The 17,218-nt window shown below is 40.7% G+C and overlaps 2 protein-coding genes across 3 annotated transcripts in view; one reads left to right on the top strand and one right to left on the bottom strand.

The window, feature by feature from the left end:
• LOC129163068 (zinc finger protein 420-like) overlaps window positions 1–17,218 on the bottom strand; it is a 348,176-nt gene that overhangs the window by 18,463 nt on the left and 312,495 nt on the right. The window contains exons 1-2 of one of the 2 annotated variants that reach the window (XM_070548179.1): window positions 3,592–3,853; window positions 3,336–3,448 (exon numbers count right to left, since the gene is read on the bottom strand). The exons of the other annotated variant lie outside the window; for it this stretch is intronic. Of the exons in view, the coding sequence (XP_070404280.1) occupies window positions 3,336–3,345 (10 nt within the window). The 5' untranslated portion in view covers window positions 3,346–3,448; window positions 3,592–3,853. Of the gene's footprint in view, window positions 1–3,335; window positions 3,449–3,591; window positions 3,854–17,218 lie in introns of those variants that run through there. 2 annotated transcript variants of the gene reach the window in all.
• LOC139066309 (zinc finger protein 235-like) overlaps window positions 3,378–17,218 on the top strand; it is a 43,234-nt gene continuing 29,393 nt past the window's right edge. Inside the window, exons 1-5 of the mRNA XM_070548753.1 lie at window positions 3,378–3,413; window positions 6,768–6,839; window positions 6,953–7,101; window positions 9,809–9,938; window positions 10,387–10,492. Of these exons, the coding sequence (XP_070404854.1) occupies window positions 3,378–3,413; window positions 6,768–6,839; window positions 6,953–7,101; window positions 9,809–9,938; window positions 10,387–10,492 (493 nt within the window). The remainder of the gene's footprint in view (window positions 3,414–6,767; window positions 6,840–6,952; window positions 7,102–9,808; window positions 9,939–10,386; window positions 10,493–17,218) is intronic.

Here is a 17,218-nt window from a genome sequence, read left to right as displayed (position 1 = left end):
AGAGAGAGATTTTGACGGAACTATTTTCTGATCATTCCAACTGACGGATTTCCGTCGCCACGACAGAGAACTTTAATCCCTGCTCTTGATCCAAACGTTGGACCGTTTCTGCCTCTAACAATGGTTTCTGTCGTTGCTGGTTTCTCTTTTTTCCGCCACAGCACCGAGATCACCACATAGAGCTCCAGTAAAATGTGTTCAGACTGTGGAGCGCACTTTTAACGAAGCTTCGAATCAGTAAAGAAATGAATCGAGGAACTTAATGAATCGAACCATTTGATGACTCGTTTCAGCCCTACTTCCTTTCAGCACTTTAACAACTCTTTAACTGTCATTGGCATTTTTTTACTGTGTGGGCGTCGGAACGAGCCCCCGCACCGTGAGAACAAGCATCCCAGCTCTGAAGCCGATCTTCATCCGCGTACATCATACGTCACATGATCAGGAAGCAGAAAGGCTATGTGTTAGGAGATCGATTTGGGCCACTGCTGTAAAAAAAAAAGTGAGGCGAAAACCGGGAAAGCTTCTACCGATCACATATTCAACAACGGATTTGAAAGAACAAATAACGCTCGAAACGCGTGGATTCTTCCTGATGTAAGAGGTGAGTCTACTCTTTGTGTTGGTAGTTTTGGCGTTGACATCATCATAGAGCAACATTCTGTGACTCTTAAAAAAACAGTAAAAACACTGAAAAACGCTGGCAGCGAAGAGCTTTTCTGATCAGGAAACGGCTGGCAGTGAATGAGTTAAACTAAAAGAAAATTCTAATTTGTGCTGCGCATCCATAAAATAATCCATTTTTAGACTTCTGTGTTCACAAATCAGTCAGTGAATCATACCTTAACCAGTCACATGCACAAACCATGTCCCATCATCATTTATTGGACTAATGGTGGACGAATGGAAAAACAGTCCAACCCTAGTGTGGGCTACCAGAGCTGCAATACTTACTCTGAACTGTGTGGCGCTAAAGAGTTGAATGTTTTTACACACTGGGCCTTTAAGCTGGGACTTTAAAGCTTGGTTTATGCTTGACGCATTTACTTTCCGCTTGGTGATGCGGCACGCGGCTGGAACGCGCTTCACAACTTGCAGCGTTTATGGTTCATGCGGCTTGTCTCTGCGGTGAGCCAATATTCTCCCAAACTGTAGGGGGCAGCGTGGAGCTCTACGGCATGCATCCAACACTACACCATAGTAGAAGTAAAAATTACTGTTGTTTACAACATGGCATTCCAGCATTTTTAACAGCGTGCTCGTCTTTTCCGACAGTGCGAGCTATTTCTCTCCAAGAATTATTAACAACATGTTGATCCCGGTGATCTCGGAGAGCTGACTCATACAAATGTCTGTATTTACGAACCTCTGCCATACTAGTTCTTGCCAGGCCGCCATGTTTTTCCGTGTCCGACCGTCCGCGTGGTTAGAAAATTTCCTAGGTGCGCGGTGCGGAAAGTTTGGGCCATGCGGAGGCGCGGTAGAGGGGCGTGGTTGTTAAAATGACGCAATTTTGCCGCGCGGAGCCGTGCGAACCTCGCGAACGCGTCAAGCATAAACCAACCCTTACTCCCCTCAAAACAAAAACCTATTTGAATCAAAATGAGTCACATGACCACTATACTTGGCTTCACAAATCATTCATTGGAGAGATCTATTCACTCTAAAACTTCAAGGTTCTACAACAGTCTGTGAACGAGTGAAAGACTGTGATGTAAAACGCTTTGGGGGGTTTTAGAACCCCAGTAGTGCTAAACATATACAGATCATTATTTTAAAGATTGAACCTCATTCTCATAATTTCACTGTGATGTCCCACCATAATGTAACCCAGTAGATAAAACGCCTTCATTTTAGTTTATTTTTTGTATCAGCTTACTTCCATGCTTTAATTTTGGAAAATATTTTTAGTTTGAAAAGACGGAAGTGTAATTCCTTAGTTTGTTCCTGATTCCGGTTGGCGCTCCCGTCGAGTTAAACTTGCCCTCTCATTTGTTGAGAGTGGCGTTAGTCCCGCCTTCCTACAAGGTGAGCGACTCAGGCGCCGTTTTTTGCTCTTTGGAGAGCTGGAGGAAGATTGCAGAGGAGCCGCTCTGAACCATATTTCAGGGGATTGAGTCGAGCCGTATATACCTTTTATTGGGTGAGTCGCTATACAGAACAGAAGTTTAAGAGTATTTGAGTTTTCTAGACGGATAATTTAGGTTATGTGTTATAGTGGGTTGTGTGGAGCCCACGCTAGAGAGACCAGGTGGCTGTGCTGGCACTTCAAGCACGCTAATACCTCATCTTGGTGAGTTAACGCCATGTGCTTGCTAAGCTCTGCTAGCAACCTGCTAACTAAAGCTAACTCACTTTGGCCAGCCACATGAGTTCATTTTAATGGATGTTAATGGTAATTCTGCTAACAGAAGGGAACAAATAATTATTTTTCTTTTATTTTTCCAAATGAATGTGAATAATGTGGATCTTAAACGTCAGTTTTGTTGATTATCATATTGTTATTGTGTAATTTTTGTATTACTCTATGGTTACATGCTAATCATAAGCCTTGATTAAAAAAACTGGTTAAAAACTGGAAAAAAAAAGATTCAAACTATTAGTTACGTGAGTTAAAAACATGTTTCATGTATTGCCAAAATGTATTTTGAGAAAACAAATGTACATGCATGTAAATTGTTACTATGGTAATGTGAAGGATGAAGAAAGAAAAGATTGTAAAAGCTATAGCTGTGAGAATAAGAGATGAGAATTTTATTTAGCTGTAAACAATAATTGCATTATTGTTGTGCAGGCTAGGTTTTTATGCTCGGTACGGGACTGAAGTGGATTGGAGTCCTGGATTCTCTCCGGATGGAGATGGCGAGCCTGTGCCCGAACTGAACTGAATCCCGATCAGGAGAACATCATTCTTCTATACTGAGCCAACATTCCAGTGGTAACCACTCAGACCACTGAACCTGAGTTTTACAAGACCGAGGAGACTCTCTTTTTGACTAGACTACGACCAAATAGAAGACTGACTTTGAGCTCAACCTGACTAGGTTTACTGATATAGGGGGAAAGGCCTAATTGTTTAATTATATGTCTATTGCATCTGCAGTATTTTTTGTTCTATTTTCATATTTCTATATAAAATTACAAATCTGCTGCAACTGTGTTCTTTTGCTCATTCTTTGGATCCAGCTATTCCATTTCCCACTCACTGGTAATTTGTAAGGTAATCCTGTTGGACCTAGAGTCTGGCCTATTTATTATTATTTTGAATAAGTGGTAACTTCATCTGACGCCAGGGTTACAATAGACTGACAATATATTCATTCATCCACCAGTACCTGTGTCCATGCTGTCCAGGTCCAGGTGGTGAAGAACACACGATGAATCAGTCCCAGCTGATGGATGATCCTGAAGTGGTAGCAGGTTTTCTTTAGCCGTGTTTAGCTAACAGCTGCAATAGAAACAAAGCAGGAGAGCTGATTAAGATGCTGCTTCAGAACAACGCAGGAGATTAAAGATCCAACGCTTTGGTTCTGGCCAAAGGAACAGCAGCAGATCCAGAGGGCAGGAAGTCTAGAGAAAAGCTTTTCTCACCCACAACCTGATTCTGGAGCTCCGATTGTCACGAAGACCGCAGAATATCTTCTCTGGTTCTGGAAAGAACTCCACCAAGTTGTTGAGGAGGAGAAGAAAGTTTCCACAGCCTGGTGAGAAGATTTCTGCAGCAGCAGCAGTTAGTCGCTTTAGCTGATCAACTCTCCCAGAGACTGAAGTGAAGACATTTTTACTGCAGAGCCTCAAATATTCTCCTCACACACCAGAACAACAAGCTAGCTCTGTTAGCAGCTTCCGGTTTCTGCGTCTTCCGGTGGTCGGTGATCAGCGTAAAGGTGCACTACCGCCACCTGCTGGAGTAGAATAAAACACACCTGGCTCTCATACATAACTTCCGCTGGTGGTTTTTTAGACAAAATATTTGTCGTAATGTTTTTTGTTCCTCTCTCCAAAAGCACCTGGCTGCAGACCTCCACTGTCAGGCTGCTTCCGGTGGAGGCTTTTTTTTTATTAGAAAAGATAACATACAAACAAAATACACCCCACACTACATATTCAAAGAATAATCATTCCTTACATATTAACAACATTCCTATATAGGAAAAAAAAAAAGAAAATCTAAAGATGGGGTCACACAATTAACAGATTATTATCTAACTAACTCAAAATCATTTGCAAAGGAAATAAAAAAAATCAGCCTTTTTCTTTTTAACTAAAGTCAAAGATTTAACCAATAATTTTAAATCGTTTTCCCAATAAGCTACTGTTGGTTTGGTCTTAAAAAATCGACATTTATGTATACATTACTTGCACAAAATTAATAACACATTAACACCATAATTCACTTTCGATTCTTTCAAAAACACTCAAAACATTATGATATTTAAAGTAAATGGGGTAATTTGAATCCCACTGGAACAAAGCCAGGTATGAAAATCCAACCAAAATATTTGTATAAAACTGCACAAAAAAATAGATATCTAAGTCCTCCTCTTCTGTTTCACAAAATACACAGTGTGACAGCTGCCCTGCTGTCACACTTCAAGTAAATAACTGTTAATGTTTCTTTTATTTTGAACAAAGGTGTTTGTTTCCATGGATTGACTGTTTGGGTGACTGTATGAAGTGCACACATTCAGTTACTCATCGGTTTTAGTATGTAGGGGTGTATGATTAACATGTTTTCTTTGAGTTGCCAGTGGCCTTGGAGTTGGAGCAGCTGTAGCAGATCACTTGGCCTAATCAGCACCATTGGGTCATACCAACTCTCAAGGGAGAAGATTCCTGTGTTTATGTATTTAGTTATTCTCTTTTGTAAATAATAGTTGGGTTTTGATAGTAATATGTTTTCATTTGAAGTAACTCAAACAGAATGGACTGATTAGTATGAATTTGTTAGGGGTAGTTTATTTATGTTCTTTGTTAACTGATGTCTCCTCACACTATTGTGGTCGCAGTGGTCTGATCAGCCACTATTTAAGTTGATCCTGTTGTATCTGTAGGAGGGTTTTTTTTGTACATGTCTGTAGTCAGGTTCGGAGTTTGGGTTACTTTGTTACTACGTCCATTGTCTTGTAATGTCAAGTGCTGGTTGAAACCCTCTTTGGAGAAAAGAAAAAAAGTAATAAATTAAGATGTCAAGAAAATCATCCGTGCTCTGCTGGCTTGTTTATGCAAGTCCCTGACACACAGTTACCAGTTTCTATACTGAATCTATCTCCAAGGAGTCTATTTGTTGGGTAAATTTTATTCAAAATTTTAAATTGGACTTCTTTCCCTTTAGGAGGGATAGGGAAGGTGATATAATCACTTCTTATTTTTTCACTTTCTTCCCTTTGGAAATCTTTTAATATGTAATTACGTCTAAGTAAATTTGGAGAATAAAGACTCCTTAATGAAGATCTTCGAAACTTATTATTGTATTTAACATCACAAAATAGAATATCATCTATATATAGTTGTCTTAACCTGGGGGGGATGTCAGAATAGATTATATCATTTACAACTATGTTTTTAAGTGACAGTGGAATGGATTTTATATTAAATTGATTTTTAGAACATTGGATATTGAACTTTTGGCAAAAGTCTTGATGTTCTAGAACATGTCCTGCATTTGCCCAAACACCTTTTGATAACCAATCTTGGATAAAAATAGATTTTCTGTTCATTAGCATATATCTATTGTTCCAAATTGGGCTATTATGTGGAGTGAAATTATGTTTAAATAACATTTTCCAATAAAGAAGGACCTGTTTATGGAATGCAGAGAGTTTAATAGGTAACCTAGTAATTTCAAAGTCACACTTTAGAAGACCTTACTATACTTACTAATTGTAAGTTGCTTTGGATAAAAGCGTCAGCTAAGTGAATAAACATAAACATAAACATACTTGATATAAAAAACCAAATGGAGTGTGGATTATTTAGGAAGGATTTTAACCATTTAAGTTTCAAAACACCATTCATTACATCAAAGTCAATTGCGTTTCCACCACCTTCGATGTATGGTTTGTAGCGTCAGCAAGGTCCTGACTTAACCAACTTCTCAGGATATGCTCCTGTCTTCACGGGGGGAGGAAACGCTTGCCTCTCTCCAGCCTTCACCTGGACTGCAACAGCTTTTTCAGAAAGAGAGTCTCTTGACGTCTTTGGTTGCCAACGACAGGTGGTTTTCTGCGACCACCTACCATTAACAAAGGGGGGTCTGTAGCGTCAGCAAGGTCCTCTAAGTTGTGGCAAAGGTCACATTTACCCAGCTGGGTCAAGCTGGGTCGAACAGTAACTTTTAAATCCACAGATTAACCAAGAAGTCATGATGTCTGGAAGAACACATCATCTTATCTGCTGCTGTTCCGTCCCAGAGGAAGGACACTTCATATTCAAGATAATAATTACAAAATAATAATAATAATCTCTGTGATTTTATTACTGTTTATTATAATCTTCATAAATAATCACTTGGTTCAGTAAATGTATTTTAATTACATGAAATGGATTATTATGCTTTGGGTATAATAATGACATAAGTATAATTATGATTGGTGACAGGAATGTGTGTTCCAGCATAAGAAGGTCAGCTCCATATTATCCACCTAACACAGTGGGTTGATCCAGGGTAAAGGGTAACTGCATCACATATTTTTGACGCATGATCAAAGCTTTCTTGCTGAGAGAGTGGGAGTGTTCTGAGAGCTTTGTAAACTAACCTCCACCAGCTTTCAAGTCAGTTCTTGAACCAACCACCAACTGAGGAACCGGGGACGGCCGCCCTGAACCTCTGCCAAGCTGTTCTGTCACGCTGACAAGAATAGCCAAGAATAAACGTAAACTGTAACCAGCTGACGAAAAAACTCCTGCCAGAGTATTGATTTTTGAGTTAAGTAAGACGAAACTCCTTCAGAGTAAGCCAGACGCTCGACACTGTGTACCCGGCGACATCTTCGGACCAGAGAGTCGGTTCCTCGAGTCTCCTCTACCGGACCGAGTACCTGGAGGAAGAAACCATCCTCCCTTGACCTCCGGATCCTCACAAAGGGTCGTCCTTGCTGGGTGAGGTAGCACACAGATTGTGTCTGATGCTGTTTTCTCTAAGTAACAACAGTTAGCTGCAAAACCATCATTTCCATCCAGAACGCGCTTCTTTCTCTGACAGAAACCTTGGGAGAATTCCATTCACGCATCCAAACTCGTATTTCCAATTTAGCTTTCATCCAGCCACAGGTTTGCCTTTTTAAAACAAGTTTAATATCAAAGCTGTTAAAAATTGTCATTAAATTGTCATCCATGAATTGTCATTTATAATAGTCGTTCAAATCTTACAGTTTAAAATTGTTAGTAATAAAATTTCTTCATTTTTAAACTTGCCTCATTATTGAAACGAAACACAGAAAGGGATAATATTTCTGGTTATTGAAAAGCAAAGATTCCTAGCCTCTGACTCAAAATAAACTTTTGCTATAAAATTTAATTATCTTAAATTAAACATTAATCTTTGGATTAAAATTAGACCAAGTGAATTGGTGTATGAGCTTCTATTGATTATATAAGTATCTTGGATATTTATACATGATATAAGCTCATATGCTAATATGCTCGGTCATTCTCAGAATTAACAACTGATAGCAAACAGTGTTGATTCTAGTATGTATTAATCTCTACAGGTTTAACCAAATCATCTTTAGATATATAATGGCATTTATTCCTCCAAATAAAGTTAAAGTTTAAGCTATTAATTGTTTTAATAACTTTATTTGATATTGATAAAGAGTAAGCTGGATATATAAATCTAGATAAACTATCCATTTTGGTTAATAATATTCTTCCAAAAATTGTGATGTCTCTTTGTAAACACTCATTTAAGATTGTCTTACATTTGTCAACATTATCTGAAATATTTACTTTTTCTAAGACTTTGTGATCTTTTGAAATTGTAATGCCCAAATATTTTACCTCCTTCTTGATACGACACAGCAAGAACACACCTAAGATGCTCAAGTTATCCAATTGTCGTTTATCTTTGGTTGGTTTAGGAATTAATGTAATTAATCCTTGTTTCATGCTAGACATCAATTCTCCCATTTCAGTACCGGCCAGTATAGCTTTGAATAAAATTAAGTCTTCCCAAAAAAATTGGAAGAAATTAACTGTAAGCCCATCTAGACCAGGGGATTTATTAAGCGCAATTTTCTTCACAGATGCATCTAACTCTTCGATTCTAAGGTCAGATTCACAAAATTCCTTAAATGATTCATCAATTTTAGGGATCAGATTATCTATTTGATCAAAAAAGGCATCACAATCTGCTTGGGAGAACTGTGAGGAGTATAAATTAGAATAGAATGTATAGGTTTCGTTTTCCAAGATTTTAGGGTCGTCACATTCAATGCCATCAATTAACAGGGAAGATATAAGATTTCTTTTCTGTCTGCTCTTTTCTAAATTAAAAAAATAGAGGAATTTCTTTCCCCCTCCACAATCCATTTGACACGTGAATGCACAAAAGCTCCTTCTGCTTTATTTAGGTAGAGCTGATCTAATTCTGTTTGCAACTCCATAAGTTTACTCTTTTCTTGGCTATCGAGATCATCCTTACTACAGTAATAAGTAATTTCTTGGAATAATTTACATTCATATTCCCTTTGCTTTCGACTTATATTTTTACTGAATTGAATACTAAATTCTCTAATTTTGAATTTAATAAATTCCCATTCACTGACATATCCTACAATTAAACGGTCAGCCATAATATCTTTTATAATTTTCACAACATGCCCTGTAGGTTATAAATTGTACGTCACTTTGGATAAAAGCATCTGCTAAATGAATTAACAATAAACAATAAACATAATTTTTTGACTATGTTGCAGTAATCTTCATTTTGTAAAAGTTTGGCATTGAACTTCCAATAAGTTCTTTTATTTGATTGTCTAATTTCCGATTTTAAGCATAGTTCAATAAAGCAATGATCAGAAAGAGGTGCATTTGACATCACAACAATTACAGTGTGGTTAAGAACAAGGGCGGCGTTAGGCCCGGCCACTTGGGCTGAAGCCCCGGATGTTTTATGAAAAGCCCCGGATCTAAATCGCGGAAGCAACATGCAGTACCAAAGTCCAACAGAGAGGGAGCAGCTGGTAGTAGTTTGTATACAGCCTGCCTGAGTCTCCACCACTGAAGAAGAAGCCCTACAGCAGCCGGCTTCCTCACTCTCTGCCTGAAACGCATGAGTGAAGATGGACACAAGGACAGTTTTTAGACAAAAAGTACAACGACAGAACCCCAGCTTTGATGAGACTGGTGTTGACTCAGGTTTGTGAGTCTTATTTGAAAATATTTGTTGTGCTGCTGGTTTGCCTAAAGTTAGCTTACTATCAGGTAAAGTTGTTGGAGAAAGAAAGGGAATATTTACTATCATCTCACACTAAACACTAACAGGAACAATACTCTGCCCTGAAAATGCTTAATATGTAGCTTCAGATTAAAAATTATGTGGTACAAGACATATATGATGTTGGCTAGTGCGTGTCACTTGTGTGCGCGCGCGTGCGTGTGTGTGTTAAGCCCCGGATCTTCTTCAGTCCTAAATCCGCCCCTGATTACAACTGTAAGCATGTTAAATGACAACTAAATATGAACTATAGAGAAATAATTCATAGATTTATACATAATATTTTATATTGAAACCTATCAATTACAAACATAAGTATGTTTGCCGTTTTATTTTGTAATGTATCCCGTGCATTTCCCGTCCTGACAGTGGAGCCTCCACCGGAAGCAGCCTGACAGTGGAGGTCTGCAGCCAGGTGCTTTTGGAGAGAGGAACAAAAAACACTACGACAAATATTTTGTCTGAAAAACCACCAGCGGAAGTTATGTATGAGAGCCAGGTGTGTTTTATTCTGCTCCAGCAGGTGGCGGTAGTGCACCTTTACGCTGGTCACCGACCACCAGAAGAAGCAGAAACCGGAAGCTGCTAGCAGAGCTAGCTTGTTGTTCTGGTGTGTGAGGAGAATATTTGAGGCTCTGCAGTAAAAATGTCTTCACTTCAGTCTCTGGGAGAGTTGATCAGCTAAAGCGACTAACTGCTGCTGCTGCAGAAATCTTCTCACCAGGCTGTGGAAACTGTCTTCTCCTCCTCAACAACTTGGTGGAGTTCTTTCCAGAACCAGAGAAGATATTCTGCGGTCTTCGTGACAATCGGAGCTCCAGAATCAGGTTGTGGGTCAGAAAAGCTTTTCTATACCAGAACCAAAGCGTTGGATCTTTAATCTCCTGCGTTGTTCTGAAGCAGCATCTTAATCAGCTCTCCTGCTTTGTTTCTATTGCAGCTGTTAGCTAAACACGGCTAAAGAAAACCTGCTACCACTTCAGGATCATCCATCAGCTGGGACTGATTCATCGTGTGTTCTTCACCACCTGGACCTGGACAGCATGGACACAGGTACTGGTGGATGAATGAATATATTGTCAGTCTATTGTAACCCTGGCGTCAGATTAAGTTACCACTTATTCAAAATATAATAATAAATAGGCCAGCAGGGGTGGACATTAACTTCAAAACCAACCGGCCAGCCGGGCCGGTAACTCTGAATATTTACCGGTCCCGCCAAGAATCTACCGGCCCCGCTGGTCAGCTGCCAAAACGAGTCAAAATAACAACTGAACCATTTTAAATGTAATAAACCTTTATTTTGTACACATTCACAAACATAATAACGTATTCAAGTTTGAATTTTTTTGTTCCCTCAACAAAACACAATTTTGTCGTCGCATACTTCCAGCATACAACGCAGTACATCACCAACTCCGCTTTGCTGTACTCGAGCCTTTGGCTGTGTTCGAGATGAGCCAGTTCTGCGCAGATTAGACCAGCGGTGATCGGCGAGCAGTGCATGCCGGTTAGATTTGTGTCCGAATTGACGCCGACTTGCTCTGACGTCATGCATACGTAGGCAACGATAACCTTGTGAGATCAAGGCGGCCGCAGATTTTGGAGCAAGGCGCTGCAGTTGCTCTCCCTTGGCTGCAAAACCTAGAGGATGATGGGAAACACCTGGCTCTCACCTGATCAAAGATCTGATTGGTTCATATTTTGATCCAAACATCCGGTGGTAGAACATTAAATGTTAGTTGTTCACATGTATTCTGTAAATCATGTTACGTTGATGATGACAACAATATAGGCCATAAAGAGGAATGTGTTTTGTGTTCTTTTGTCACGTTTCCTATGAGCACACTGAAGCTACAGCTGCTAACCTTTACTTATTATTACAGTCATGTCTCCATATACAGTATATGACATCCACAAGCACGTGAGGATGGGTTTCAGCTGTTAACAGGCACCAGAATTAAAATTGAAAATTGAACAAGTATGCTAACGCGATATCTTCATCCATCGTCACCCCCGAGCTACACATGTAGGGAAATCCAAGAGATTCAACTGGCAGAAACAACTGGTTCACACCATAGTCTCTCTCTCTCTCCTCTCTCTCTCCTCTCACTCACTCACTCACTCACTCACTCACTCACTCACTCACACACACACACACACACACACACACACACACACACACACACACACACACACACACACACGTAGAGGAAAAGAGCTGAGGAAATTGAGGACACCAGGTAGTTAAAAGAAAAACCACAGCGGAGCCGAGGCGCGCCTCGAATGGGGCGCGTCTGATCTGAACTGAGGAGCGGCGAGCAGCGGCCGGACTTCGTGAGCGATTCGCTTCGGGCGCTTCCGCGGCCGGTGTGTCCCCGGCGTAAACGCCGGCTTTCAGCCACTCCCCCTGCTGCTTCCGTCTGTTTTCCAGGCGAGGCGCTGCTCAACTCGAACACGGCCATTCTCTGTGCCTCCCGTCTTCTTTAAACCGCCAAGAATCGTTCCACCTACGCACACGCTTCTCTGCTTCATACCGTTTCGAACTGTCTCGCTTCTCCTCACCAGTTTTAAAGCGTTTTGCCGGAGATTTCATCAAGAAATCCAATCCCAGTGGTGGCGCGATCTTCCTGCGTGCTTGTGTGTTTCTAGCGTGGTTCCACTTCGTCTTTAATAGTGACTTATAGTTCACGTGACTATAAATAATCGTGCAGTACGTGCACGAATCGTACAAGTGCAGTAGGTGGCTAGAGGCGTGCAGGTTCACGCGCGCGAAACGAAAACGGCAGCTTCCTACAGGGCGGGGCCATGATGTAGGTGAAAGCCGGTGTGTAAATGACAAATAAAGCTTGGGCGCCACCCGGGCGGTAAGTCGTCAAGTATTTACCGCCCGACGAGAAAATTTAGCGCCAATGGCGCTCGGGCGCTTTAACGGTCCACCCCTGGCCAGACTCTAGGTCCAACAGGATTACCTTACAAATTACCAGTGAGTGGGAAATGGAATAGCTGGATCCAAAGAATGAGCAAAAGAACACAGTTGCACCAGATTTGTAATTTTATATAGAAATATGAAAATAGAACAAAAAATACTGCAGCTGCAATAGACATATAATTAAACAATTAGGCCTTTCCCCCTATATCAGTAAACCTAGTCAGGTTGAGCTCAAAGTCAGTCTTCTATTTGGTCGTAGTCTAGTCAAAAAGAAAGTCTCCTCGGTCTTGTAAAACTCAGGTTCAGTGGTCTGAGTGGTTACCACTGGAATGTTGGTTCAGTATAGAAGAATGATGTTCTCCTGATCGGGATTCAGTTCAGTTCGGGCACAGGCTCGCCATCTCCATCCGGAGAGAATCCAGGACTCCAATCCACTTCAGTCCCGTACCGAGCATAAAAACCTAGCCTGCACAACAATAATGCAATTATTGTTTACAGCTAAATAAAATTCTCATCTCTTATTCTCACAGCTATAGCTTTTACAGTCTTTTCTTTCTTCATCCTTCACATTACCATAGTAACAATTTACATGCATGTACATTTCTTTTCTCAAAATACATTTTGGCAATACATGAAACATGTTTTTAACTCACGTAACTAATAGTTTGAATCTTTTTTTTTCCAGTTTTTAACCAGTTTTTTTAACAAGGATTATGATTAGCATGTAACCATAGAGTAATACAAAAATTACACAATAACAACATGATAATCAACAAAACTGACGTTTAAGATCCACAATATTCACATTCATTGGAAAATAAAACAAAAATAATTATTTGTTCCCTTCTGTTAGCAGAATTACCATTAACATCCATTAAAATGAACTCATGTGGCTGGCCAAAGTGAGTTAGCTTTAGTTAGCAGGTTGCTAGCAGAGCTTAGCAAGCACATGGTGTTAACTCACCAAGATGAGGTGTTAGCGTGCTTGAAGTGCCAGCACAGCCACCTGGTCTCTCTAGCGTGGGCTCCACGCAACCCACTATAACACATAACCTAAATTAGCCATCTAGAAAACTCAAATACTCTTAAACTTCTGTTCTGTATAGCGACTCACCCAATAAAAGGTATATACGGCTCGACTCAGTCCCCTGAAATATGGTTCAGTGCGGCTCCTCTGCAATCTTCCTCCAGCTCTCCAAAGAGCAAAAAACGGCGCCTGAGTCGCTCCCCTTGTAGGAAGGCGGGACTAACGCCACTCTCAACAAATGAGAGGGCAAGTTTAACTCGACGGGAGCGCCAACCGGAATCAGGAACAAACTAAGGAATTACACTTCCGTCTTTTCAGACTAAAAATATTTTCCAAAATGAAAGCATGGAAGTAAGCTGATACAAAAAATAAAATAAAATTAAGGCGTTTTATCTACTGGGTTACATTATGGTGGGACATTACAGTGAAATTATGAGAATGAGGTTCAATCTTTAAAATAATGATCTGTATATGTTTAGCACTACTGGGGTTCTAAACCCCCCCAAAGCATTTTACATCACAGTCATTCACTCGTTCACAGACTGTTGTAGAACCCTGAAGTTTTAGAGTGAATAGATCTCTCCAATGAATGATTTGTGAAGCCAAGTATAGTGGTCATGTGACTCATTTTGATCCAAATAGGTTTTTGTTTTGAGGGGAGTAAGGGTTGGTTTATGCTTGCCGCGTTCGCGAGGTTCGCACGGCTCCGCGCGGCTAAATTGCGTCATTTTAACAACCACGCCCCTCCACCGCACCTTCACACGGCCCAAACTTTCCGCACCGCGCACCTAGGAAATTTTCTAACCACGCGGATGGTCGGACGCGGAAAAACATGGCAGACTGGCAAGAACTAGTATGGCAGAGGTTCGTAAATACAGACATTTGTATGAGTCAGCTCTCAAAGATCACCGTGATCAACATGTTGTTAATAATTCTTGGAGAGAAATAGCTCGCACTGTCGGAAAAGACGAGCACGCTGTTAAAAAATGCTGGAATGCCATGTTGTAAACAACAGTAATTTTTACTTCTACTATGGTGTAGTGTTGGATGCATGCCATAGAGCTCCATGCTGCCCCCTACAGTTTGGGAGAATATTGGCTCACCGCAGAGACAAGCCGCATGAACCATAAACGCTGCAAGTTGTGAAGCGCGTTCCATCCGCGAGCCGCATCACCAAGCGGAAAGTAAATGCGTCAAGTATAAACCAAGCTTTAAAGTCCCAAAGTCATCGTCACACACTGGTGATGTTACGTCCTGCATTTGACCCGTCCCCATGGGGAGCGGTGAGATTAAGCTGTGGGAACTATTTGGTCTTCTGTCGGGTTTCAGTCACTACGAGAATCAGTCAGAGACAGGAGAGGTTATCATCTTGTTCACAACCTACCTTTCTTGTAGCGTCAGTCACGCATCATCATTTGACCAATCACAGTTGGGGAGACAGCATGCTGCAGACACGACGGCAGCGGCACTGACAGCACATACGACTGTTGTTGCTTCAGCATGTCGCTGTGGTTTAGAGCTTAAAGGCCCAGTGTGTAAAAACATTCGACTCTTTAGCGCCACACAGTTCAGAGTAAGTATTGCAGCTCCGGTAGCCCACACTAGGGTTGGGCTGTTTTTCCATTCGCCCACCATTAGTCCAATAAATGATGATGGGCCGTGGTTTGTGCATGTGACTGGTTAAGGTATGATTCACTGACTGATTTGCGAACACAGAAGAAGTCTAAACATGGATTATTTTATGGATGCGCGCCACAAATTAGATTTTTCTTTTCGTTTAACTCATTCACTGCCAGCCGTTTCCTGATCAGAAAAGCTCTTTGCTGCCAGCGTTTTTCAGTGTTTTTACTGTTTTTTTAAGAGTCACAGAACGTTGCTCTATGATGATGTCAACGCCAAAACTACCAAAACAAAGCGGAGACTCACCTCTTACATCAGGAAGAATCCACGCGTTTCGAGCGTTATGCGTTCTTTCAAATCCGTTGTCGAATAGTGATCGGTAGAAGCTTTTCCGGTTCTCGACTAACTTTTTCACAGCAGTGGCCCAAATCGATCTCCTAACACATAGATTTTCTGCTTCCTGATCATGTGACGTGTGACGTACGCAGATGAAGATCGGCTTCAGAGCTGGGATGTTTGTTCTCACGGTGCGGGGGCTCGTTCCGACGCCCACACAGTAAAAAAATGCCAATGACAGTTAAAGAGTTGTTAAAGTGCTGAAAGGAAGTAGGGCTGAAATGAATCATCATATGGTTCGATTCATTAAGTTCCTCGATTCATTTTTCTACTGATTCGAAGCTTCGTTAAAAGTGCGCTCCACAGTCTGAACACATTTTACTGGAGCTCTACGTGGTGATCTCGGTGCTGTGGTGGAAAAAAGAGAAACCAGCAACGACAGAAACCATTGTTAGAGGCAGAAACGGTCCAACGTTTGGATCAAGAGCAGGGATTAAAGTTCTCTGTCGTGGCGACGGAAATCCATCAGTTGGAATGATCAGAAAAATGTTCCGTCAAAATCTCTCTCTCTCGCTCGCTCGCTCTCCTGTTGCTAATTGAAACCCGCACCGGTGTTGAAACGTGTTTCTCAACCTTTCTGCACCGCCCAAGCAGTGTTTCCAAATGTTTTTTACTGAAAGTTGCTGAAGTTCCCCCCAAAAGTCGCCAGATGACATCACGTGCTAATTTGCATACGACACAATGACGTCAGCTGGTTTGTGTGATGACGACACCACGTTTGCGTCATGATGTCACCGGTCTTGTAGTGAATCAAATAAAACCCACGTGATTTTATTAAAAAATTATTTAATTTATTTTTTATTATTTTATTAAAATAAAAAAACCCATAGAACACAAAACAGCAGCCTTTAAAACATCAAGGAGAGATGGCACAAAAAATGGAAGGAATGTTTCTATTTTGTCTGAAGAGAATGGAACTCGTAAACACAAAAATATTAAATTGATAGGAATGTATGTTTGACTGAATTAAAATGAAATTTGCTCTTGTAGTTTTCAAGTGCCTTGAGATGTATTCTTCTGTTGTCATTCAGTGCTATGTATTGACCTAACAGATAATATATATATATTTTATTTGTGTTTGGTTTTGTTGTTTTTAGTACTTTTGTGTAAAAAGAAGCAGGCCGTTTTTAGTATTCAGAAATGTTACATGCAAACTGCCAATGACTTACAGTATTATTCTGTTTTTTATAAAAGTTTGAAATGTGCTACGTTATTGAACTCATCATAGAGTTCCAATGTTCCTTGAATGCAACACAAGTGGTGCGAGAAGCCATGTGTGAGTGCGACGCTGCCTGCCAGTGCCAGCCGAGCTCAGCGGCCGAAATGCGGCAGGATGGCGGAAGGAGCGGTCGCCCTTTATGTAGCTCCGGTGGCTATCTCAAATAATGGACTTGTGAAAACCCACAAAAGGTTTGATTGGTCAATGGGGGTAGCGTGATCATGCTGCACGCACATGCGCAGATCATTTTCTTTCTGATCCTCTGGAAGGAAGGACGGAGTGTGAAACTTCACTTGTCTCCTGATTCGATTCGATTATTGGGTCAATGATTCAATTTGATTCGATATCCCGATGCATCACGATTATTTCATATTGATTTGTTTTTATCGATAAATAGAAGATGTCAGATAATTGCTTTTTATTTATTTTTAGTTTGTATCAAAAACTTAATTGACACAACCTGCCATCCCTCAAAAGCTCTCCATTCACAACAGGTTAGGACAAAACATGTTAAACATTTAAGAAGATTTAACAAAGTAAAACATCTGTTTCCTTGTTCAGCACCACGCCTCAGGCTGAGAAAAA

Source organism: Nothobranchius furzeri, chromosome 2, assembly GCF_043380555.1.
Source record: "Nothobranchius furzeri strain GRZ-AD chromosome 2, NfurGRZ-RIMD1, whole genome shotgun sequence".
In the NCBI taxonomy this organism is placed as follows: Eukaryota; Metazoa; Chordata; class Actinopteri; order Cyprinodontiformes; family Nothobranchiidae; genus Nothobranchius; species Nothobranchius furzeri.
This window is presented reverse-complemented; position numbering and strand designations above follow the sequence as displayed.